This window comes from Schistocerca piceifrons, chromosome 1 (genome assembly GCF_021461385.2).
Source record: "Schistocerca piceifrons isolate TAMUIC-IGC-003096 chromosome 1, iqSchPice1.1, whole genome shotgun sequence".
NCBI lineage: Eukaryota > Metazoa > Arthropoda > Insecta > Orthoptera > Acrididae > Schistocerca > Schistocerca piceifrons.
Window position 1 is genome coordinate 1,125,861,353 of NC_060138.1, and position 26,993 is coordinate 1,125,888,345.

Genomic DNA, 26,993 nt, shown 5'->3' on the forward strand with positions numbered 1-26,993 from the left:
TATGATATAAATTTTGGCCCCCTATCAATAGCACTCATTACTTTGTGAGCATGAAGAGCTAGTAGTGTTTCACTATAACAATATTTGCTGTATATGTGTTGGCTGTTTGTCAATAAATCATTTTCTTTGAGGCGATTCATAATGTTTGAGCACAGTGTTTGTTCCAAAATCCCTCTGAAAATCGACGTTAGTGATATGGGTCTGTAATTCATTGGAATACTCCTATTTCCTTTCTTGGATATTGGTGTTACTTGTGCAACTTTCCGGTCTTTCGGCGCAGGTCTTCCTATGAGGGAGTGGTTGCATATGATTGCTAAGTGTGGAGCAACTGTATCAGAATACTCTGAAAGGAACCTGACTGGTATACAATCTGGTCTGCAAGCCTAGCCTTTTGTAAGTGTTTTAAGCTGCTTCACTATGGGAAAGATATCTTCCTCTAAGCTAATCATGTTGGCAGATGTTCTTGGTCGAATTCTGGAGTATTTACTTTGTCTTTGTTTCTGATGGAATTTTGACAAACCATGTTTAGTAACTCTGTTTGAGTGCGACTGTCATCAACAACATCACCATTGTTATCATGCAGTGAAGTTATTGGTTGCATCCTGTCATTGGCACTTTATATACAACCAGAACCTCTTTGGGTCATCTGCCAAATTTCGAGACAGAGTTTCATTGTGGAAACTATTAAAAGCATCTCACATTGAAATTCATGCTAAATTCGAGCTTCTGTAAAACTTCATCAATTTTGAGGTGTTTGCATTCTTTTAAATTTGGCACACTTTTTTCATTTCTTCTGGAATAGTGTTCTGACCTGTTTTGTGTACCATGGACAATCAGTAACATCCCTCATTATTTTTATTTGGTATATATCTCTCAATCACCATTGATACTATTTCTTTGAATTTAAACCACATGTGCCGTGCACATACATAATCAGATTGAAAGGAGTGGATATTGTCTCTTAGGAAGTCCAGCTACAACAACCCTGTGGTCACTAATCCCTGTATCTGTCCTCATGCTACTTATTTGATCAGGATTATTCATTGCTAAGTGGTCAAGCATGTTTTCGCAACCATTTACTTTTCACAATATAAAGAAGATTGAAAAACATTATAGCAAAACAACATCATCTAGCTTCCTGGAAAAATAGGAGGGTGTCTTCCCAGAGTGGTCAAAATTAGGAACAGAAAAAAATTATATATTGTACTTATAAGAGAAGCTGATGTGGAAGGTACAGATAGTCAAATTACCAACAAAAACATGGGTTAGCTTATGAAACTTCTTCGACAGAAACCTAGAATTTTTTCGTGCTTATCTGTGTGTGCCTGTCTTTTCTGCTGCTTGGTAAGCACAAACTGTTCTGCTTTTTGATTGCAGTCACGGGAATTTTCTTTACAGCCATTTCTTAGATGATGTATTATCACTAGATGTATCCAGTTTATTAATAGCAGCATGAGATATTGTTTAAAATCTCAGTCCCTATGCAGACTGATAAAATAGGTCCACATTGAATAACAAAGAGAGAAATTAAAATATGACAGTTAACTCTAATATAGTGTCATGAATGTTAATTGTAGAATCCTATTTTAAAATTAATGAAACTGCAAAATTTTTTATTGAAATTGTGCCTATTTCCTTGCCTGTACCCTATGAAAATTTGGACTTAATATAATTAGTTTTCCAAGGTACTGGGTATGGAACGTTATAAAATGAATTTTTCAGTCTGAAGTAGATCATGCACTGATATGAAATATCCTGGGTGATTGAAACACTGTGCTGGACTGAGACTTAAATTCAGAACCTTTGCCTTTCACAGGCTTTTGGATCACAATGGACTTTTTTGCTTCCCATACTTGTTACTCAGGAACAATGACATGGGGTGCAGGGGAAATGAAATATTTAAGACATATTAATGCATTATTAAAAAGCATAGTGAAAATCATAGACATGTAAACAACATACTTGATCTTAGAGCACTAGGTAAAGCTAACATTGCAATGAAACAATACTATGAGAAGCAAAGTGGAATGCTATTAAGTCACACCTATCATGACGACTTGGTGAAAAAAAAATCTCTCAATTTTTGGAATATTGCAGCACAGTGATAAAATTTTGCACAAGCCACCATTGCTTTTCCGTAGTTACCCCTTTTCCTACACCAGTCCTTTTCCTTCATCCATCTTCCTCTCCCTTGAACCCTTCTGCCAAAAGAAGGAACCACTGGTTCCAAAAGCTTGCACATTTCCTTAGCTTTTGTATGTTTTTTCTCCAGCTGCTGCTGTTTGGTAAGTAAATTTTTTATATACCAAATTGTATTATATGGAGTACGTATATAGATGTGGATATTGTAGTGTGGGAATGTTTCCTTACCTTACTTGCAATTTGATTACAAAATAGGAGAGCAAGGCATGATAGGTGCTGCACAAAGAAAATGTTCACACGTGGTGAAGGAACACATCTAATTACCGACTATTCAACTACAAAGAACACACGAGATAGTCTCAAAATTCATAAGTTCTGGACAAAGTCATTTGCTGACATCTGGAAAGATGTGTGGTGCAGTAGAAAAGGTGGACACCAAGCAAGGTGGCAATCTCGTCCCCAAGTTTGAGCAACACAACAATATTCTGATGTGAGACACGGAATTAATTTAGCAGAAGATGTGGCATGAAACACAATTTACGTGCCCAGCTGCATGGCAGGAGTAGAGACAATGTGATGTGGGTGTCTCTCAAAATTCCACAGTATGCGTCGCCACATGGCTTGACCATAGCAGTGTTGGTGCAGAGCAGGATGTTGACACCGTGGGGAGAATATGGAAACTGGTCAAGGCTAGGTCAATGGGAATCTCGCTATGAACCACGCTGTTGATCTCTACTGGTAGCCAGAAAATGTAGTGCAGAAACAACAAAACAAACATGCCAAATTCAAACAGACACAGAATCCCCAAGATTGGCGATCTTTTACAGAAGCTCGAAATTTAGCGCGGACTTCAATGCGAGATGCCTATAACAGTTCCCACAACAAAATGTTGTCTTGAAACCTGGCAGAAAATCCAAAGAGATTCTGGTCATATGTGAAGTATGTTAGCGGCAAGAAACAATCAATGCCTTCTCTGTGTGATAGCAATGGAGATACTATCGAAGACAGTGCTGCCAAAGCAGAGTTACTAAACACAGTCTTCCAAAATGCCTTCACAAAAGAAGACAAAGTAAATATTGCAGAACTCGAATCAAGAACAGCTGCCAACATGAGTAACGTAGAAGTAAATGTCCTCTGAGTACTGAAGCAACTTAATCACTTAATAAAAGCAAGTCTTCTGGTCCAAACTGTATACCAAAGGTTCATTTCGGAGTATGCTGATGCATTAGCTCCATACTTAACAATCATATACGACTGTTCGCTCGATGAAAGATCCGTACCCAAAGACTGGAAAGTTGCAGAGGCCACACCAATAGTCAAGAAAGGTAGTATGAGTAATCCACTTAATTACAGGCCCATATCATTAATGTCGATATGTAGCAGGATTTTAGAACATATATTGTGTTCGAACATAATGAATTACCTCGAAGATAATGGTCTATTGATACACAGTCAACATGGGTTTAGAAAACATCGTTCCTGTGAAACACAACTAGCTCTTTATTCACATGAAGTGTTGAGTGCTATTGACAAAGGACCTCAGATTGATTCCATATTTCTGGAAGGCTTTTGACACTGTACCACGCAAGCGGCTTGTAGTGAAATTGTGTGCTAATGGAATATCATCTCAGTTATGTGATTGGATTTGTGATTTCCTGTCAGAGAGGTCACAGTTCGTAGTAATTGATGGAAAGTCAACGAGTAAAACAGAAGTGATTTCCGGCGTTCCCCAAGGTAGTGTTATAGGCCCTTTGCTGTTCCTTATCTATATAAATGATCTGGTAGACAATCTGAGCTGCCGTCTTTGGTTGTTTGCAGATGATGCTGTCATTTATCCACTAATAAACTCTTCAGAAGATCTAAACAAACTGCAAAATGTTTTAGAAAAAAATATCTGAATGGTGCAAAAAGTGGCAGTTGACCCTGAATAACGAAAAGTGTGAGGTCATCCACATAAGTGCTAAAAGGAACTCGTTAAACTTCAGTTGCACGATAAATCAGTCTAATCTAAAAGCTGTAAATTCAACTAAATGCCTAGGTATTACAATTACGAACAACTTAAATTGGAAGGAACACATAGAAAATATTGTGGGGAAGGCTAACCAAAGATTGTGTTTTATTGGCAGGACACTTAGAAAATGTAACAGACCTACTAAGGAGACTGCCTACACTATGCTTGTCCATCCTCTTTTAGAATACTGCTGCGCAGTGTGGGATCCTTACCAGATAGGACTGATGGAGTACATCGAGAAAGTTTGAAGGAAGGCAGCATGTTTTGTATTATCCCGAAATATGCGAGAGAGTGTCACAGAAATGATACAGGATTTGGGCTGGAAATTGTTAAAAGAAAGGCGTTTTTCATTGTGACGGAATCTTCTCATGAAATTCCACTCACCAACTTTCTCCTCTGAATGCGAAAGCATTTTGTTGACACTGACCTACTTAGGGAGAAACGATCACCATGATAAAATAAGAGAAATCAGAACTCATATGGAAAGATACAGGTGTTCATTCTGTCCACGCGCTATACGAGATTGTAATAATAGAGAAATGTGAAGGTGGTTTGATGAACCCTCTGCCAGGCACTTAAATTTGATTTGCATAGTATCCATGTAGATGTAGATGTAGATGCATAAGTACCTGGTCACATGGCAGGATCAATAGCTTGGGGCAGAAGAAACAAGTGAACAGAGAAACTTGCTGCCTTGTAAGCTAGGAACTACTAAAACAGATGTGCAACAAAAGGCTTCCACAAAGTCCCGCCATCACCCTCTGCATGAGGGGAGCATGGGTTGTGAGTAAGGTGGCGATGGTGAAGGCTGGTACCAGTGGGAGGCAGCGTCTTATACCTGTGGTGAGGATGTGGGCGATGGGATCAAGACCGCAGTTGCCAGTCATGTGATGAGGGCAGGTGCTGGACTTGAGGGTGCCAAGTGTGAAGTGTGAAGTGTGAAGTGGGTGGAGCATCACTGCTGGGTGGCAGCATGGAGAGGTTGTCAGCCTGGTGGGCCGTTTGACAGCTGAAAGTGCACGTGCTGGGCACTGTGAGTCTGAATTGCCAGTGCCTCCAGTGTGAGGGTGGGTGGTGGCAGTTGTGGGGTGCACTGCTGGGAGCACAAAAAATAACACTGTTGTGGAAGTGGTTGACACTGTGATTCAGTGTTGGTGGCATAGCTGGCCGTTGACAGCGGCAGAGGGGAATTCGCTGTATCGGCGATTGGTGGTATGGGGGAAGGGGTGTGGGCATCCTCTGCATCAGGGAGACTGGTGCCTCTGTTGTCAATGGCCGGTGAGATACGGTGGCACCATCATAGTTCGGTAGGTTTCCCATGGTTTGCTCAATTGTAGTGTGACAGACCTATGCCAAAAGACTTCGGCAGTTGGGGTGCTTGGCAGCATAGGCGGCGGCAGCAGCGTGGTTTTAATGACGATGATGGTCGGGCTGAATGGTATGGGATCTGGCAGCGAAAAAATGGTTCAAATGGCTCTGAGCACTATGGGACATAACATCAGTGGTCATCAGTTCCCTAGAACTTAGAACTAATTAAACCTAACAAACCTAAGGACATCACACACATCCATGCCCGAGGCAGGATTCGAACCTGCAACCGTAGCGGTCACGCGGTTACAGACTGAAGCACCTAGAACTGCACGGCCACACCGGCTGGCATCTGGCACCATATAGTGAGCCTGAGTCTTTTGATGGAAATGCTGGTAGGTGTGTTGTGGAGTTGAAATGTAAATATCTTGGAGTCCTACTTCAGAACCCTGTGGGGGCTTGAAGTTGTGTGGGTAAAGTGGGGGCTGGTGAGTGTCGATGCGTAACATAAATGTGTGCATGGTGTGAGGTCACCATGAATGAATCCCCTTGCATTCCCCGTGGTTGGGGGTGGGGGGGGGGGGAGGGGGGGAGGAAGGGTTGCAGGTGAGCCATGCAGTACTGCAGGATGGTGACGAACTCAGTGATGATGTCATCTGCAGGTAGGTGGGCAGGCTCCAGGAAGTCAGCTGGGACAGCGAGTGGCTGGCTGTAAACAAGTTCAGTGACAGATATCCCAAGGTTGGCAAGCAATATTGAGGCCGAGGAGTACCAGGGGCAGGGCAGCGGTCCATCTCTTGCTATGACAGGTGAGAGAGGCCGTCAAGGTATGATGGAACTGTTCCACCATGCCATTGGTTGACAGATGGCAGCTCCATGTTTGGTGGAAACCAATGCCATAGAGGTCTGTTAGCATGCGATAAAGTAAAGATGTAAACTGGTATCCGCGGTCCACAGTGACAGCTGAAACAGGTGATCCATGTGGAGATGAAGGTGGTGGCTACCATGGTGACAGTTATGTCAGGAATTGGTGTTGTCTCAGGTCAGTGGGTGAACCTGTCCACCATGGTGAGGAGGTAGCAGCAGCCATCAGAGGAAGGTAGAGGGCTGAAGAAGTCCATGCAAATGTGGGCATAGCAATGTGTGAAGTCTAGGTAGGCAGCGATGGGGTCGTTTATGTGGTGGCTAACCTTGATGCACTGACAGGCGAGGCAGGTGCCTTCCCAGTTCCTGCATTCCCTCTGAATACCTGGCCACATGAAATGTCCATCACCAGAATGGCAGATGTGTGCTCGTTGGGGTGCACCAGGTTATGTAAATGGTCGGAAGCGGCCTTGTGGAAGGTGCTGGGCAGGAACAAGCACAGTGAGCTGGTGGATACATTGTACCCCAGATACTGTTGTCTGAGCCAGGAGCTGGCATACATTGAAGGCAGAGTCCAGTGACAGCATCCAGACACGAGGGGGCAAATTCCGAGTCATGCTCCTGGACAGTGCTAATGCCTTAAGATGACAGTGCAGGTGTGGGTGAGGCAGTCAGTGATGACATTGTCAATTCTGGAAATGTGATGTATGTTAGTAGTAAATTTGGCATTGAACGACAGCTGTCAGGATTGATGGCAACACTGGTTGAAGTGCTTTGCAAGGGCCTACATTATGGGCTTGTTCGGTGAAGACTATGAAGTGACATGGCCTCTAGTGATGACTAAAAGTATTTGCCTCATAGATTGCAAGGATACTGTGTTGCATGCACTCCAGCATCATTGAGTGGCAGAGAGCTTGTTGGAGAAGAAAGTAAGTGGCTGCCAGAGGTCACCGACAGCCCGTTGGCCGTCTAGCTGGTGTCGACCACAATGGCAAGTGGGGTGGAAGTGGTGAGCAGAGTAGCATCCTCAACGTCATGCATAGCAGCAGAGAAGCTGTGTTCTATTTTATTCATTCACGGCACTGGCCTGCTCCCCTTCGTTTGGCCAGCTTGGATTGTGGTGGTGTGTAGCTTCTGCGTAGCAGGGGCATTTGTCAGATGGTGGCAGGAGAAGTTTAACATGCTGTGGAAGTGACAGAGGTGTTCCTTGGGCATCACAGAAAACATGAGTATGTCATAAAAGTAGGCAAAACAGCAGGACAAGCCATGCAGTGTACTGCCCAAGAAACACTGTCACATTTGGGTGCCATTATGGAGGCCGAAGGTACCCTTGTAGAGTGCAAGTGGCATGATGATGGTGACCTTCTGGATGTATTTGTGTGTCTGGATGATAGCCTCGTGCAGTCATTTGTGCTGAATCTTGTAGCTTGGGCTAGCCCATTATTTTAGCTGCTTAAGAACAACACTGGGTATCAGTCAGGTATGTTGGGGTTTTTTAGCTTCTGGTAATCACTTCTTGGGTACAGGAGTCTTCCTTCTTCTTGACAAAGTGAAGAGCAGATGCCCATGGGCTCTTCAAAGGGTGCAGCACACCGGCAGTGAGCGGCCTGTCGAACTCAATCTTGGCGATGCTGAGTCTGTGCGGTGGTAGGTGCCATGGCTGGCAGAAGACGGGTGGTCCAGGAATGGTGTCAGTCTAGTGAATAGTTGATTGGTGGACCTTTTGAGGGGCGCTGGATGGGCATGTGAGAGCAGGAAATTGTGCCTTTAGGTCGACATAGGGGCTGGAATATGCCACCTGCTTCGTGTGTGTGTGTGTGTGTGTGTGTGTGTGTGTGTGTGTGTGTGTGTGTGTGTGTGTGTGTGTGTGTGAATTTCTAAGTGGCCAACTGAGGTCATCAGTCCCTAGACTTAAACTAACTTATGCTAAGAACAACACACATACCCATGCGCGAGGGAGGGAGGCCTCGAACCTCTGGCAGGAGGGGCTGCACAATTCGTGACATGGCGCCTCAAACCACGTGGCCACTCCAAGCAGCCTGCTTCACGTCTAAAAGAACCGTGAAACGAGTGGTGCACTTTGTTGAGCTCTCTGTCACTGTCAGTGAGGTGTCAGCATGCAACATCAGCGAGCAGGCAGTAGTGTCCAATGAAGTCTGCAGCGATAATGGGATCAGTGACGTCAGTGATTGTGAATGTCCTGGGGAGGTCCCGTTGGGGCCGAGATCAAGGTCATGGTGATGTATGCCATAGGTGGTGATGGTGGTGTTGTTCGCTGCCTTCAGGACGATAGCTGAGATGGTGCCAGGGTCTTGTACGAGCTGATACAGGAAATTGACAACTTGGAGAAGCTGTTGATCAGGAATGGCATAGCAGAGCAAACATCATGGATGAGCAGATGCTGAGAAATTGAGCAACAGCTGGGTGTGCATAATTGCAGCGACCATTTCCATTTGGGTGCCAGGAGCAGGCTCCCTGCAGTTCACAGCATCTGGGCTGAAATGCTCATTGTACCAGCAGAGGCTGGCTGTGTTGCGAAAAGTGTTTGCAGGTTGGCTAGGGCTGTGGTGGCAGTAGTTGTTGTCCCGCCAGTGGCTGGAGCTGCACGGATAGTGGCGATTGGAATCGATGCAGGCCACAGTAGCTTGCAGCATTGTCGTGTAGGTGCTGAGATGGGTAAGGATGTCATATACGCCCCAGTTACTGGCCGCTGGCTGCGGGCTGGTGGGACTGGAGCAGCTGGTATGTCATTAATGGTATGTTGAGTGGCAAGGATGGCTCAAAATGGTGTGGCTGGTGGAGTGACGGCCAGCTGGCTATGCTGGATGGTGGTGGCTCTATCATGTGGCAATGACAGTTGTGGGCAGTGAGGCCAGCATCTTGTGAACATGGTGAGGCTGGCAGCGTTGCTGAAGGAGAGGTCAGCGTGAGATGCCACAGCTGTCTGTATCGGGGCCGGGAGGTGAGCTAGCCAGATGTTGTGTAGGAAGCTGTCAGAGACCATTTATGACTCCATCAGGTTTCAGAGAAGGTGCAGGACTTGCGAGGGTTTCCGGTCCCCACACTGCTCAAGGGGAATGAGGGCCAGATGCGCTGCATTTCAGACGACGTGAGTTCTGCCATGAGATGGTGCTAGAGTGTCTCATTGCGGGTGGTGTTTGGAGGTAACGAAATGACTATGTGGAACTCCATCACTCACTACAGACCAAGCTGTTGTTGTCTACTGGTAGCCAGCGAGTGTAGTATGCAGGAATTTGTCAGAGGGCAGGATCAATAGCTTGGGATGGAAGTAACACACAAAAGATAGAAACTCGCTGCCATAGCAGACGGCCATTGTGAACTAGAGACATATGGAGCTGCTAAGACAGCTGTACGGCGAAAGGTTGTCACAGTAATATACGTATTTTCTTATGTGATTTTTGGTTTTCAACACAAATTTGCTTGAAAGGAACAGTAGCACATAATTCATTTGAATTTGATATCATGAGAAATGTAATTAAGTATCATTCTAATAATATGAATATTATATGTATGTTATTGTTACAGCATATTTTAGTTTAAGAGCTAAATAAATTTATAATTTCAGTATTAAGTTGAAAGATACTTCTTCCTCTTAGGTTATAGAGTACCTGGTATCAGCTGGTGCTAATTTACATGCCAGAAATGTCCTGGGGGAGACAGCACTTCATGTAGCAGCTCGTTCCTGGTGCTTGGAGACATTTAAATTTTACCAGGATTCAGGTATTCCAATGGATTCACTGGACGTTTATGGCAGAACTGTTCTTCACCATGCTGCTGCATCTAAGTCACGGGAAATACTGAAGTATCTGTTGGAAGGAGATTGGGTACCTATTGACTGCAAAGACAGATATGGGCAGACACCACTAATGCTATCTTCAAGCTATCCAAATGGCGTAAGTAATTAAGAGTGTGTTTAAATAATTTATTATAATTATTTGAGTATCATTCTAAAATATAGCAGATGTTACTAAAATGTCTACTCTAAAAGATATTATGAAGTAATAAAACTGAAAGAAACAAAGAAATGTTGACAAATCTTCAGTTCTTTATCTTAAAGCAATTTTCTTAGCCACTGGGTGCTAAAGTATCAGAGAGAAGAAATGTAAAATATGGAGCTCAGATAGAGCTCAGAATATTATCAGTTTTTGTAATATTTCATTGTTGCTGCATTCTTTGATAAACAGTGCTGATATTAGGGAAACAGTGGTACTGGAGTTATAGTCACATTTCAAAGTGGTAATATAATTACTTATTGTTTTAGGAATCCTGTTTAATCAATTTTATTTATAAATTTTAAGGTTTGAGCTTTCCAGCTGTAGCACTCTTAGTAGATTCAGCCCAATATAAACAAGTGTGAATTACAGAAAAGCTGAAAAAATCAAGCTATTTTCAATCCAAAGGTCTGATTATCACAGGTGAGATTATTGTTGATCCCATGGTGTGATTGAATTCCTGGATGTATTGTATTCTGTTCAACACATTCTGTTTTGCATCATGTCATCAAACAAGCTAGAAACAAGCTCTATACACAAAAAATTGAATATTCCAAGAACAAAGCAAAAATAATTTTGTGCATTTAAGGCATGAAGCAGATAAACCTGATACAGCAAATGCTGTTAAATTGCATGGTGATAAGAGATGCTAGGCAGATTGTGTTAGGCCAGAAAAATTGGAAACTAAATTCAGTGAATTCTTCAGAACAGTTGCTGTAAACACTAGTTTAATATTATAGTTGACCATGCACTGGGTAGATATGCATTCAGTAGAATACTTCGTAATGGGAGGGACCCTCTGTGGTGTACAGCCATTGTAAAGAAACATCTAAAGAAATAGAATAGGTGTAAAACTAAGTATAGGACTGTAGATAGCGCAATGCTGAATGAAACACATTTGGCTGTCAAAATGGCAATGTGTGAAGTCTTCAGTGACTACCGGAGAGGAATATTGTCAAGTGATCTTTCACAAAACTCAAAGATATTCTGGTGCTATGTGAAGGGTGTTAATAGCACCAAAGCATGTCAAGTTCCTAACAAATGAAATCGAAACTGAAATTGAGGATAGCAAAGCAAAAAATGGGAATGGTTAACTCTATTTTCAAATGTTCCTCTACAAAGGAAAACCTAGGAATATTGTCCCGATGGGACCTGTAACATTCCAGTCTTATGGTTACCATCCCTGCGTTATGTAATACTAGATCAATGCTCTTATATTTCCAGCTGTAGTTAAATTCAATTACTTTTCGATAATAGGAAAAAGGCTTTTAGAAGAATAATAACAATACCAAACAATAGTAGTTACAATACCCTCTGTACCATAAACAATCAAAATCAGATTCAGGAAATTAATATATGGAAAATGTTTAGATAAAAGAATAATATATTTCGTTCTCATCATCTGTGAATGGTAGGAATTAAATCTCAAGCCTAATTAACAAAATATAGGTCATTGATCATTTGTCATTGTTAGAATGCTTATTTCTGGCATTTCAATATTAATGTGATTTTTATGTGCTTAGAAAATGTCTTAAACTTGTTCTAGCAAAGTAGGGAATGTTATAGAATGTTTGATAATATTGTTAAACTGTTTCATATTATAAATTATGTTTTGCATTATTATAACCAATAGTAAATTGTGGGAAGAGTATAAATACTTGGCCTCAAGTATTGTTAGGAGAGCTGAGTGGTGGACCCACTAGAGGACAGATCTCTGTGTACAGTTGAGATAAGTTCTTGGTGCATCATTCAGGTTTGGATTTACAATATAGCAACTCGTGTGTTGGACATTGTCTAAAACATCATATTAGAACAGTGAAGTGATGGATTATTTCACAATGTTAAACAGTTTGATTAAATATCACAAAAGGCAGAATGATACGTGACTTTATATTCGTACTTTGTTGAGTATTAGTGTTGAACAATGCAATGGACCTCACACATGCATTTCTATCAAATCACTGAAGGTGGACTATTGAATATCGCCAGTGTAGTATGTGCTACCATCGGTTAGCTGTAGTAGTAACAATGAGTCTTATTACACCGAAGGATGATCATGAGCTCATAAGATACAGGTTTTGAAGTGAATAAATCTACATACTTACTTTACTTCAGTTGTGGTCTACATAATTGTAGTGAAATACATTATGGTATCCTATATTTATTGAACAAGCATATTTTAGCTCATGTATGCAGTCGTCGAGGGACACCAAAGGCAAGATATTCACAGGTTTTTAAACCATTTTTAACTATTCACTAACTGGTGGGATGTTGCACACACTTGTATCACTGAAAAGATAGGTGAACTCAGTACTAGTATCAGTGGTGTTCAGAAACAGCTAAAATCATTAAAATTGAATGAAGTTCCAGGGCCCAATGAAATTCCTAGCAGATTCCATCTCTCTCTCTCTCTCTCTCTCTCTCTCTCTCTCTCTCTCTCCTCTAACAACAGTATATCATATGTCCCTTGAACAAAAAGCTGTGCCCAGTTCTTGGAAAAGAGCTCAGGTCACATATGTCTACAAGAAGGGTAGTAGAAGTGATCACCAAAACTACCATTCAGTATCCTTGACAAAGAATCTTAGAACATATTCTGAGCTGAAACATAATTCGGTGTCTCAAACAGAGTGGTCTCCTCCGTGCCAACCAGTATTGATTCCAAAAAATGGTTCAAATGGCTCTGAGCACTATGGGACTTAACATCTATAGTCATCAGTCCCCTAGAACTCAGAACTACTTAAACCTAACTACCCTAAGGGCATCACACAACATATTGATTCCAAAACATCAATCAAATGAAACCCAACTTGCACTTTTCTCACATGATACATTGAAAGCTTTAGATCAAGGCAGTCAAGTAGATGCAGTATTTCTTGATTTCCAAAAAGCATTTGACTCAGTACCACACCTGTCTTTAATGTCAAAAGTATGGTCAAATGGGTATCAAGTGAAATTTGTGACTCATAGGGAGGACACAGCATGTTATCTTGGATGGAAAGTCATTGCCAGCAGGGATACGACTTCCTCAAATCCTGCCCTGAAATGAGATCCATCTTTCATGAAATCCTCCCCACTCCACCAAGAGTGTCTTTCCGCCGTCCACCTAACCTTCGTAACCTCTTAGTTCATCCCTATGAAATCCCCAGACCACCTTCCCTACCCTCTGGCTCCTACCCTTGTAACCGCCCCCGGTGTAAACCTGTCCCATGCACCCTCCCACCACCACCTACTCCAGTCCTGTAACCCGGAGGGTGTACACGATCAAAGGCAGAGCCACGTGTGACAGCACCCACGTGATCTACCAACTGACCTGCCTACACTGTGATGCTTTCTATGTGGGAATGACCAGCAACAAACTGTCCATTCGCATGAATGGACACAGGCAGACAGTGTTTGTTGGTAATAAGGATCACCCTGTGGCTAAACATGCCTTGGTGCACAGCCAGCACATCTTGGCACAGTGTTACACCGTTCGGGTTATCTAGATACTTCCCACTAACACCAACCTGTCAGAACTTCGGAGATGGGGACTTGCCCTTCAGTATATCCTCTCTTCTCGTTATCCGCCAGGCCTCAGCCTCCGCTAATTTCAAGTTGCCGCCACTCATACCTCACCTGTCTTTCAACAACATCTTTGCCTCTTTACTTCCGTCTCGACTGACATCTCTGCCCAAACTCTTTGCCTTTACAAATGTCTGCTTGTGTCTGTGTATGTGCGGATGGATTTGTGTGTGTGTGCGAGTGTATACCCGTCCTTTTTTCCCCCTAAGGTAAGTCTTTCCACTCCCGGGATTGGAATGATTCCTTACCCTCTCCCTTAAAACCCACATCCTTTCGTCTTTCCCTCTCCTTCCCTCTTTCCTGATGAAGCAACCATTTGTTGCGAAAGCTTAAATTTTGTGTGTATGTTTGTGTTTGTTTGTGTGTCTATCGACCTGCCAGCACTTTTGTTTGGTAGGTCTCATCATCTAAAAAATCTTGTTTCATATGAGCATTTCTTGTGCACTTGACATGTTCCACATCATAACAACTACTGTACCATGCAATTGATGAGTAGAACACACAACCAACTAACGAATTAACTATACATAATTCCCGTCTGAAAATGAGCCATGGACTGACTGTCTCAGGACCAAAAATCGGTCCTTTATATATCCTCACAATAATAGGCACTGAAAGTATACATTGTTCCATATTTAAGCTACAGAAATTACAATTAAAACATAACTCATTCAATTAACTAAATACATGGAAAAATTCCTTCTTTTTAACAGTTTCTTCTACCACAAAGATTTGGCTGAATTATTTGTTTAAATAATTAAATTAACAGATATAGTTATGCAAACAATAGTTTTGCAAACCTGGTAATTATTTTGGAATTAATTAAGGGCTGGCTTTGCTAATACGTTTTCTAATAGAGCCAAATAAATACTTTAAGAATATTTATAATTAGTGTGGAATTTATATAGGTTTATAGGTCAACATTAGAATCTAAGCTACAAAACGATTACTGATGTCCCCCTATAGCAAAAGATATTAACTAGGAATGTTCAAAATAAATTAGGAAATTAAATAGATACACAAAAATAAGCACAAAATTAAACCTGGTGCTATATTCCTTAACACCGAGGGACAACCTTTCTCTTTTATGGAAATGCAAATTATACTTATGCATGTTAATGATAATTAGACAAAAATGAAAATAAAATGAATTTAAGGAGGCAGATGGCAGAACAAGAGAGGAAGTAAAGAGATCTCAGCTTGCTTCATCACAAGGTGTTACACATTTCTGGCGTCGACAACATGGTAGCCAACAGCCTTTCCTGTCTCTCACGTTTGATTGACTTTGCTCAACTAGCCACAGTGCAACAATCAGACCAAGAGCTATACAATCTACTTAAGATATGACATCAGCATTGGACTTCCAATTAGTTGATGTTCCTGAGGCTGACATTTACACCGTGAAATGTCAAACAGTAAACCTCAACCTTTCCTGCCTACCATATTTTGGAGACATGGATTCAACAGCTTACATAATCTGTGTCATCCTGGAGTCTGACTGACAACTCACCTACTCTCACACCGATTTGTATGCCCGGGCATCAGAACAAACTGTTAAGAATGGATACGAACATGCATCAGATGTCAATGCAACAAGGTTAACTGCCATATGCATGCGCCAGTGTGAGAGTTGCTGGGTATGACTGTGTGCTTCAAGTGATTCCATTGACCCTTTACCTCTGCAGCTGCATGTCTGGAGGTGGCTGGAGCTTGGTGTCTGGCATTTGCGGTGTGGCGGAAGGTGGTGCTCAGGAGCCAAGTGTCATCTCTTGAGTATCGTTAGGAAGTCTCCCCTTTTCCATCTGGATGACATGTGTCTACTTCCACAGCTTGACCACAAGTGTTCCTTGAAGGTGATCTCTATGTGTTTTCTAGAGCTAATCCAGGGTGCGTCCATACATACAGTTGGCTAATCTATGTTCCTTTTCTGGTCAATCAAATTATTGTTCACCATCCTTGTGTTAACCATTCTGTGCTGTCCACAATTCACATGGCTGATGATGACACAGGCTTTATTATCCACAATTCACATGGCTGATGATGACACAGGCTTTATTGTGGATGGAATTCCCTCACTGTGTGAACTCCATGTTGTCAGTTAAGAATGAATATTCTGTGTCCTGTGCATTTTTCACTTCCTCCTCCTCTGCTAACATCTCCTTCCAGTTTAGTGTTATCTCTCCCACACTTTGTCTGCAGGAGAGCATGCATAGATGCTGAATAGCATTGATAGCAAGTATTATTTTCCTTATCAAATGGCTTATTGTACATTTCACATTGGAATCCCAGGCATGCAAAGTGTCCCCTCTGCACCTTCATCTGGTAACATGCCTTTGTCTAGAGTTTTTAAAGGTGTTTGAGTCTGCACCCCTTCCAAGCTTCTCAACCACACAGAAAGATGTTCTGGAAGATGAAAGCCGCTGCATTGACGCCTTGTGTGTGTGTGTGTGTGTGTGTGTGTGTGTGTGTGTGTGTTTTTGAGACAGGGAGTGGAGGTGTTCTGTTCCTGTCAGCACCTGCCTCTGCCTCCCACAGGGGTGACCAGGTCCCTACCCTTGGGTCAATTGTGGAGTACATTACATCAGCAAAGAAGGTAAAAAAGAAACTCATACAATTGCAAATGAAATCAGCATTTGGGGTGAAACCAATATGGGGTACAGAGGAAACTGGATCTGCAGAAACCACTTTCAAAGAGTTCTGGTTAACTGTGAATGAAAACAAGATAGTGGCACTGCAAATGAGTTGAGCACCCCCTCAACATAAGCTATTTTAGGAGGGTTAGAGGACTGAAACTGAATAATTTCACATGTCTTGGTAGTGTGGTGGCAAGTTCAAAAATGGTTCAAATGGCTCTGAGCACTATGGGACTTAACATCTATGGTCATCAGTCCCCTAGAACTTAGAACTACTTAAACCTAACTAACCTAAGGACATCACACAACACCCAGTCATCACGAGGCAGAGAAAATCCCTGACCCCGCCGGGAATCGAACCCGGGAACCCGGGTGTGGGAAGCGAGAACGCTACTGCATGACCACGAGCTGCGGGCTGTGGTGGCAAGTGATGGGAGTGCCAAACTTGATGTTCTGAAGAGAGAAATCAAAAGATCCAGGTTCTTCAGTATAGTATGAAGATTTGTCTGGAATATACATATCGTCGCTGGGCAATGAAAACCTCGTAACTCATATTGGTCAATTTTTACAGGAGAAACAAAAACTAATTGTAGAAATCACATAGGGACCTGATTAGTCAAATGTAGTGGTTTCTGCCACACAATATGGATCCAGTCATTGGTACATAAGACATTATTATGCACTTCAAATTGTCTGCCGGTTTTTGCAGTTACAAGGTTTTCACAGTTATTTTTTTGGTAGTGATGGAGATAAGAGGCATGTAACGAGTGCACGGTTAAGAATTGAAATGAATGAATGTTTAATTTGTTTTAAAAAATATTTACTTAAACTTTGCATTATTTGTGTATTATGAAACATCTGTAAGGATACATTGTTACAGATATAAAGTGAAATGAATAACTTCACATTGATCAAAATATTGGAATCTGGATGTTAATAAATTACTGTGTTTAAGAAACATAGAAACAATGTCATTAGCTTTAATTAAACTTTTATTACTGTAAACATTTGTGCAGTTTATCAACATTTATTATTGTTACTATTACTGGTACTATCACAGTCATAGGTGGCTGGAAACAAGTTTATTTTCAGCTGCATTTTTTTTAGGCACGGACATGTTCTCTCATTACAAATGTGAGGCAGTGTGTCATAAAATGAATGCACATCCTTAGGAAGGACCAGCTTTAGTTGTTGCAAATGCGTGAACTTTTCTGCACTGATCTTTAGTGGTGAACTTCAGAGAGGGGCACTGTAACTGAGCTGGGTATGTTTGACATCCTTCTTGGAAGTGGTTCCCATGTATCGCTGAATTTCAAATTATATTCCGTTTTTTCTGGAGGGATCATACTTGAGACACCGGATATCAGTCACTGTTGGATCCCTAATTTTGGATCCTGGCCGAATAGACGAATACAACGAGAGTTTATCATAGGACTTGAAAAATGTGTGGTCCAAATAATTGACAACATAAGGTCTAGGACTTGGCTTGCGGTAGCACATACTTCTACATAGCCAGCAGGAGTATAAATGTATCTGTTTTTTAACTTCCTTTCTATGGTGGAGTGCATAGAATCACACTCCATTTGAGCGTGACCTTTCTCCAGAAAGTTTTGCACTATTGTAATGCCTTTCTGATTGGCGAGATGAGCCAATGCATTACTCATGACTGAGTTTCGATTCTGGTACGTGCATCCGTTGCTATAGAAAATAGCTTCTGAATCATTTTGGACGTACTTTTCTATAAAATGCATGAGTAATCTGGCAAATTCCGAAGCTGTTAGTCCACCTTCACTCTCGTGCCAAAGGTAACAATAACCATCGCTACTTTTTAAATCACAGATGGTAAAGTTGTGGACCTTCAGTTTGCTTTTATAATACAGTGCAGATGCTTTTAGTCTGGGAGAAAGCAGAAGTGCTTGAAGGTCCATTGTAAACACTCTAGCTGGTCCTAATTTATCACTATTTTTCGCTTCCCTTGCCTTGCCTCAGTTTTTCGGGCCATATGCAAAGAGTAATCATTGTCTGAGAGATTGCCCGTCTGGTGAGAACAACAAAGATAGCACTGGTCCTTTTTAGGCGAAAAGAAGTTAAGACTATTTTCATAGAATACCTCGCAGATCTGTTTGTAAAGAGCTGGGATTTGTCTTCTTTTCTTGCAAAATTCTATATATTCCCTATGTAGTTCTGATTTACTCTGCCAGTTAGGTTCCAAGTAGAGTTTTTTGGAAGAACGATGGCAGTAATGCGATTCCAGTTTCGGCAACTCTGCAAAAATATCTGATGCTGATTGTCGTCCACCTGAAACTTTCGTTGGTCTTTCCTACATTTGAAGCCCTTCTGCAGGTGTTCTTCCTGATGCACTAGATGCCCATGTTCTGACACTCCATTCGCCTACACACAAAGTACTCAGAAACGTAGTCTTGCAGATAGTTTTTCTCTGTCCTTCTATTACAAAATTGTAATATAGTGTGTTAGGACGGTGAGATTTATTAGATTCTGAATTATTTCTGCATCTTTTAACTGGACCGTAGTAGACATGGCTTCTAACAAAAATTTGTCTTTGACCCCAAGACATATCCTGCCAGAAATGATTAAATATTAGCTGTCTCTGTTCTTTATCCTTGCAATTCCTGTTCCAGTTTAGGGAAGAATGTTTACAAGTACATCGTGGTTTCATTTCCCTCGTACTTCTGCTCATTGTTAGTGCTTTTTGCCATACTCATCTTTTTGCATTCCTAAATAATCCTGTCCCCTCATACGTTTTTCTTTCTGCAAACTTTGAAGTGATTGATTGCTTTTCCTTTTACAGCACTGCTTAGTACTTTTTACTTCCATATCAACTTCCTCATCATCGTCTTCCCTGCTGTTGTTACTACTATGGTCATTTTTGATTTTATCTGGATCATACACATCACTACTGCCACTGGAGATACCATCCTCGCTGCTGTGTTCGAAAAGAATTTCAAACTCAGAAGTGGAATTTGCCTCTGTATTGGCTTCTTTTTCCGCATAGTAATGTCATCAATAATATTTAAATAATTTAATCACCTCAACTTTCAAACAAGGATCTTACTTGAAGTTACAACAATATGAACTACGGTTTACCTTCATTTTGTAGGTCTGCTCTTTCTTTTGGTGCAGAACAAGGAGGAACCTGACTAGAATCTTCTTCCGATGATTTTATACGATATGATCCATTGTCAGCTTGTTTCACAAGGTGAAGAGTGAATTTACACTTTTTACTCATAGCTGAAAACAAAGTAGTTACTGTAGAATGTATAGGATTCTGTTAAGTTCTAAAATTAGAACCTCGTATGTACCGAGTGCAGTCTGCTTTACACACGATGAAAAACTCGTAAGTCAACATTGTATTTAACAAGGTCATTATTAATTCTGTATATTAAAATACAATACATAAATACCTAGAAATACTAACACGTACCTGTAGCAATAAAGCAGTGTTGGGTCTGTCAGTCAAAAAGGTTACTATCACATCAAAAAACGTTTTAATCTTGGAGCACGTGTTCGCCCCCCCACATTAACAATGGCGATTACTGGAGATGCGAGGTTTACAGCACAAACTACATATCACTGGAGATGTGAGTTTTTCATTATTGCCGCTAGATGGCGACACTGTTCAACTCGAAGAAGGAAGGTTTCAACAGGCTATGTTGCATAGTTGTCTACATTTGTTAATGAAGTTACGTGGATTTCATTGTCAGATGGAGTTACGAGGTTTTCATTGCCTAGCGATGATATTCCTCTGTGAGCTAAACATACCCCATTCAAAACATTCCTTCTGCCTGTCATGTACTATATAGTGTGGAGAGCTGCAACATAACCAAAAGACATGTAAGTCAACTACAAGCTTCTGAAATAAAATTTCTTAAGTCTGTAAAGACAGGGAGAGACAAGTTCAGAAACAAGTACATAAGGAGAGACCTGCACATAGAAATGCCATGGAGGAAAGACTGAGTGCGGGGAGACTGAAGTGATTTAGTCATATGAAGCAGTTGCAGCCTAAGTGAATTCCCCATCAGTACTTGGAAAGCCAAGAGATCCATTTGAAGAAGACCTTGGAAGCAAATAAGAGACATGGGATGCTGTGGTGAAGAGGAAATCTACCAAGACTGAAACAGATTGAGGCAAATTCTGTAGAAACATTCTACTTAGCTTGCTGGAATGAACTTCCTCATGCTAGTGATGATGATGATGATGATGATTCTATGTATGCATAAGAAGTGCTCTATGGGAGGCAAGTTTTTCAGCTCCATATATACATTTGTGTTTAGGAATAAATATGCATTCAGTGTGATGCATGCAAAACCCTGCATGTGTGTAAGTAAATTTAACTGAATCAGAATTAATTGTGATACAGGCATAACCTTGAGATGCGATGCTGAAATTATTGTTACAACAGATTGATTAACACTGTGAAATATTGTGCCGCTAGCAGTGAATCCTAAGGTGGAGAATTTGCATTTTTATGATTCAAAAATAGTAAATGTGGTAATAAAAACAAAATTTAACTGAACTCTGCACTTTATTAAAAAAAGCAGCAATCAAAACAATCAAATTATTAACCATCAGAATTACAAGGCTTGAACTGTCGGTTGACAAAGTTACTCGAAGAGATCAGAATTGCTTAATAATCACGCATCTGGTTTTGTAAAGTATATTTCAATCTGCATATTTTGTTTACAGTGAGTGTTTGAAAAGAGAGCAGAAGAATCATGTAGATCTGAGATGCATTGATGAATGCAGGACAGTGAAACCTATCATGAATCTGACCTTCGAACTCTCAATTGTCCTAACTTGCTGGAGCTAGTAGTTAAGCTCACCGTAATCTTTGGTGTAATGCAAGCAGTGGCCATGAAGTTCAAGGCTAGGATTGCTGTGGTGAGGACTCATGCATTGGACCCCAGTTGGCTCACCCAGTTGAAAGCGCAGCCTGCAGAAGACCGATTTGCTCAGTGCCAAGCTCAGATATGAAGTCCTTTCTAAGTCACCAAAGGGCTGACTACTTTCTTCATCCCACCATGAAAAACTCAACCATCAGTCCCTCTAAAACTACACTGATCCACAATGATGTAATTGTTTCTGTAATGAAATATTCCACCAAGAGGAGGCAAAACACTAAAAAACCAATGATCTCAGTTTCCTCACCTCTTTTCTAAAAGAACTTCCCGCTATGTATTACTTCCTCCTGACATCACTTCTATTCCAACAGTCAGTCTCCTCTCAATCAGCTACTAGCCTCACATTGCTGGTTCTGGGAAAAGATAAAAAACTGAGGTCAAAGCTAGCCACCAACTCTGCAGCATCTTCTGAACCTGTAGTGTGTCAGAGCTGTTTTGCCATGTTTTTTTGGAAAGCTGGGAGGTATTTGTTTCCTGAATGCAGTTTTCTTAACATGATCTGAGTGCCTGCCTCCAGCTGACAGAATTCTGTCATCCAGAACAAATGCTTTCAGCTTGGCTATACAAATTAGGTATGTGCAATAAACCGCACAACAGGCCAGCATTCATATGTCAATAACTGAGACAACTTTCCCCAAGACAACTTGAGAGTAGTATACCTGCCAGACCCATGCCCATAGTTCTGTGAATAACTGTGTTCCCCTGACTCACTGGATATCATTTCGCTGAGCCTCTCTACACATCACTGTCTTGTATCTGAAGTGCTGGTCACTTCTGAAGCTCACCCAGAAGAGCAACTGATGCATCCAGCACCATGTTAGTTTAAAGAATGTTAAAAAGAGGAAATTGCAGTAGCAGATACAATCATTTTAATGTTAATCTCATTAATCAGTGTAAACTAACTCAACTCTTCTTCATTTACATTATTAACAATAAATAATTGAAAAGAGTGAGTCGAACAGCTTGTCACTTTTCAAATGTTATGAAGATGGCATCTGTTCTTTCAGACATCTTTAAAGGCTAACCGGCTGATGACCTTCTTCAGTGTGGGTGCACACGAATTGCCTGAACCCTTACGGGACTTGGTGGATTGTCTTCCACGAGTAATGGGTATAACGGCAGGGACACTACGAATGTAGTGTGTGGACTGTAAGTTGAGAATGTGGGTTTCACAGGGATCATGCTGACGATAAGTCCCTGCAGTCACACTATCCTCTGTGCCCTTGGTGGCTCAGATGGATAGAGCATCTGCCATGTAAGTAGGGATCCCGGGTTCGAGTTCCGATCGGGGCACACATTTTCAGCTGCCCTGTTGATGTATATCAATGCCCATCAGCAGCTAATGGTATTGATTTAATTCTAATTTCTTTCAAATGTTAGTTCTTGTTGATGACACTGGTGTCATAATTCAAAAATGATTCTGGCGAGAACACTAAATATCTTGGACATCGACATTGCCTTAACCCTAATAAGCCTATGTAAAACGTACTGCCTTCACAGGCAGGAATTTGGTTGAAATTATCTGGTACCAATGGACACATAAGTGTCAGTGGCTGATATGCACGTCACACATCCAGCAGTGTTTTGTTAGCACTCATGAAATGTTTGTAGGAATTTGAATGTGTCACTGAATACAACAGGTGGGATGACACAATATGTCTTACCAATATCCACTTTTATATGGATGGTGTACCCCTGCAGTAATTTTAGAATAATGAGGAGAAGCTCAAAAGCTGGGATTAATCTTAGGCAGAAATTAAGAAAACATTTGACAACAATCATTAGCAGGTTCACATAGCCAATGAGCAACTGAAGTACAGTTTCAAAGCAAGATCCCTAGAATCAGGATTGGCAACTCACTTTAAATGTTCAGAAATGTAAAATTTTGCACTTCACAAAACAAAAAACTGTAGTATCCTTTGACCATGATACCAAAGAGTCACTTTGTAGGGATTTGAAATGGAATGGTCATACAGATTCAGTTGCAGGTGTAATGGATCTGGGAGATGTTATTTTTTTTACTGTATTTGTCGATACCGAATTGTAAATGTTTTCTTATATTTTTGTCAGAATTTATTATAATTTGTCTTATTATATGTTAATTTACTTCTGTTTTTGAGAGTAAAAGCATATTGATTACTATTAGAAAATGTATCGAAGAATAGCAAAGAGACTGATTACAAGTGGAAACTTGTGAATTGTGTAAAATATCTTTGACGTTGGAGTCGTCTTTGACTATAGTCAGTCGGCAGCTAACTCTTGGTGTGTGTTGATGGAAGAACAATGTGAAGGTCGCAGTCATAAATAATTTTGAATTATGTTACTATTATTTTTGTATTAACTAAAAAGAAGAAACTACATTTGAAGAAACTGTATTTGAAACACCAAAATGAGAGAAACACGTTGAACCACGTCTTTTCTGCAGCCGACAACGATGCATTGTGGAATCATACTTAGACAACTGAAGCCAAGACTAATATCGCCTTGCAAACGTTTAACGGAAAAGGTACTGTCACGAAATATGGCAAATTTAAGTAAATAAAAAATAGTGACCATATTTTCAACTTGTGTCTTAGCCGGGAAGCCATATTTCAACTGGGGACTGTAGCCGGGATATTGTGTTCACGAGATCTTCAACAGTGCTACGAGGAAGAAACTTTTTGTGTGTTAATACCAGTTTCTTCAGAATGTGTGTTACAGTGTTTGTGTTCATCGGGAAGTAAAAGTTTTAGAGAAGAAATGTTTCGGCAAAAAAAATATAATTTTCGACAGAAGAAAATACTTCAAGAATTTTGGTCAACATCACATGGATGGAAAACATGGTTTTGCAACAGTAGAAGAGTGTTCCAGATAAGTCACAAAACCCTCGTATTTTGTTAAAACAATATTTTTATCTTGTTTTGTATTGTTGTGTATAAATTTTTGTTCTTCACAATGACGTATGAGATTTTCGAGAGTATTGTGCCTAAAGTAGAAAGTAATAATTTAATAGACTTCGAACATCAGGACAGGTCAAATGAAACAAAAAGAACCGATCAATTTGATTTAAAAAGTTTTCTTGTAAATTTCACGAAAGAAATTAAACAATCAGTTGACGACAATAAGACTTACTGGGATGAAAAAATTGATAACATTTTGTTGCAAGTCCAAGCAGTCAATACCCAAGTGGGTGAGCTTTCGAACAGAGTTGGCAGTGTTGAGGAAAAAATTGAATCTGTGGAAGCAAAAGTAAATGAAATTGATGTTAAATTGAGCGGTGAAATTAATACTGTAAAAAATGAGTTACTGGCAGATAGGGAAATAAATTTAATTGATTTTAATGAGATAAAAAGGGAAATTAAAAATTTGGATGAGAATACAAAAGTTTTAGTAAAAAATGTAGAACAAAAAACTGACAATCGTTTGGTTACTCTAGAAGAGAAAGTAGAATGCAATGATTTAGAAAACAAAAAATCTGTCAAAGAACTTAGCGAAAAAATTGAAAGTTTTGATATTGAATTTCAAAGCAAAAATTACAATGTCAACACATGTAATCTTGTATCTAATATTCCAGTGAAGCACTTTTCGGTAGATGGGCCCTTACATCTCGTTGATTTTATGCAGTATTGTAAGGATTGTTTTTTACCTCACTCACCAGATGAAATGAATATTAAATTTGTGAAAAAATTCTTGGAAGGGGAAGCTTTGACTTGGGCAAACCAGATTGTAACTTTGGGGATGACCTTTTCAGAATTTGAATCAAAATTTCTGGAAAAATTTGGGATGATCTTAAACAAACTAGAATCAAAAGTGAATTTTTGAATGGGCTAAACTATAAAGAATCAGATGGGAACATGAAACAATTTTGCAAAAGTGAACTTCAAAAACTTATTCATTTAACAAAACCTTTGGATGACTTGGTCAAAATTGATACCTTAAAGAGAAGATTGCCATCAGCAATGCAGTTGAGTTTAGTTCATTGTCCTGATAGTAATGTAGAGCAGTTTCTCAATTATATTGAAAAGTTGGATAGGGTAACAACAAGAACACACAGTGGGTTTACTCAGAAAGGTAATGGTCAAAATTGGGGAAATGATAACTTTCAAAAAAGGGAACAAAACAATTATCATGGTGTCAGTCAAAATTCAGGGGGATATAACAATTTTGAAAAGAAGGACCATAATTTTTATCCAAAACAGGAACAACATTTTCGCGTTAATGATCAACAAAATAGAGAACACTTTAGGGATCAAAATCACAGAAATTTTGATAGAGGTCAGTACAATAGAAACTACCAACAATCAGGTAATGTTTGGCATAGGAATGGGATCAGAAATGTTGATCAGAGACATTGGCAGAACCACAATCAGCAGTTCAAACTGGAACCGGAAATAAAAAACGAGTAGACGCCCCCTTGAAGGTCCGCAAGGTTGAGGCAGAAGGTGAGCATGATGAAAGGACCAATGGATGTGACTATCATAAACCCAAACAGGACAATTCCAAACCTAAGCTATCACATGAGGTCATTAGTTGTTACTTATTGAAGAAATTTCAAGAGGAAAATAATGATGATAAAGATAACATTTTCAGTACACAAGAACATACAGTAGATAAAAGTAATTGTGATTCATTTAATTTAACAGAGTTTTACACTTGGGCAGAAAAGAACAACACTTTGTCAGATGATGTAATTTGTAGTAGTTCAGAGATGTGTGTGAATGAAAGAGAGAATGCATGCTGTGAGAATGAAAATGTTGGTGAAAGGGATCTGGTAACTTTAGAAAGGGGAAATAATATTTTGGGGGATAATTTGAATGTGTATGACCTGAATATGTATAATGATAATGATGTTGATGATAAAGATGATTATGATGGTAATGGTATTGATGATGATGTTGAAGAAAGGTGTTTCATTAGTTTAAATAGGGAGTTGGGTATACACATGGTTGAAAATGGATTAAATAGTGAGAATATTATAGAAATTCCCAGGGATGTTACCAGGATGAATAAAGCTCACAAGCTGGATGTATGTTAAAGTGTGAATTTTGATGTTGTTGGTAAAGAATCTGATTACACAAATAACGATGACACATGTATAACTTCTAACCTAAGTGAAACTTTTACAGATACTAATGATACACACACATTTCTTATGAATATATGGCTGAACAGTGAAACTATTTCTTTTGACAAGAACTTTAGAAAGATGCTTATTAATGTATGTGAAACTGTATGTCCTGAGTGGTGGAAAAAGATGAGATATTTTATTTTTGAAAAGCTGAAGGATAAGTACTCCAGTAGTATAAAATGTGATTTGGATGAAAATTCTTGGCTATTTGAGATAATAGAGAGTACTCATGACAATTTTGTGCCTTGTGCAAATTGTATAACTGTGACAAATAATACATGTAATGATATACCATATGATTCTGATAAGTATAGGTTTGGGGAAATTGAAAGTGATTTATTACGTGAGGATACAGGTTCTGAGAAAAATGATCAATTTTGCAGTCCTTATATAAAAGTTCAAATTGGGTCATGGATTGGTAAATGTTTAATTGAT

The 26,993-nt window shown here is 40.2% G+C and overlaps 1 protein-coding gene across 2 annotated transcripts in view; it reads left to right on the forward strand.

Moving 5' to 3' along the window:
* Window positions 1-26,993, forward strand: part of LOC124779165 (serine/threonine-protein phosphatase 6 regulatory ankyrin repeat subunit A-like) — a 303,064-nt gene that overhangs the window by 61,404 nt on the left and 214,667 nt on the right. For both annotated transcript variants that reach the window (XM_047253694.1, XM_047253693.1), the window contains exon 4: window positions 9,943-10,239. In XM_047253694.1, coding sequence (XP_047109650.1) covers window positions 9,943-10,239 — 297 coding nt within the window. The remainder of the gene's footprint in view (window positions 1-9,942; window positions 10,240-26,993) is intronic.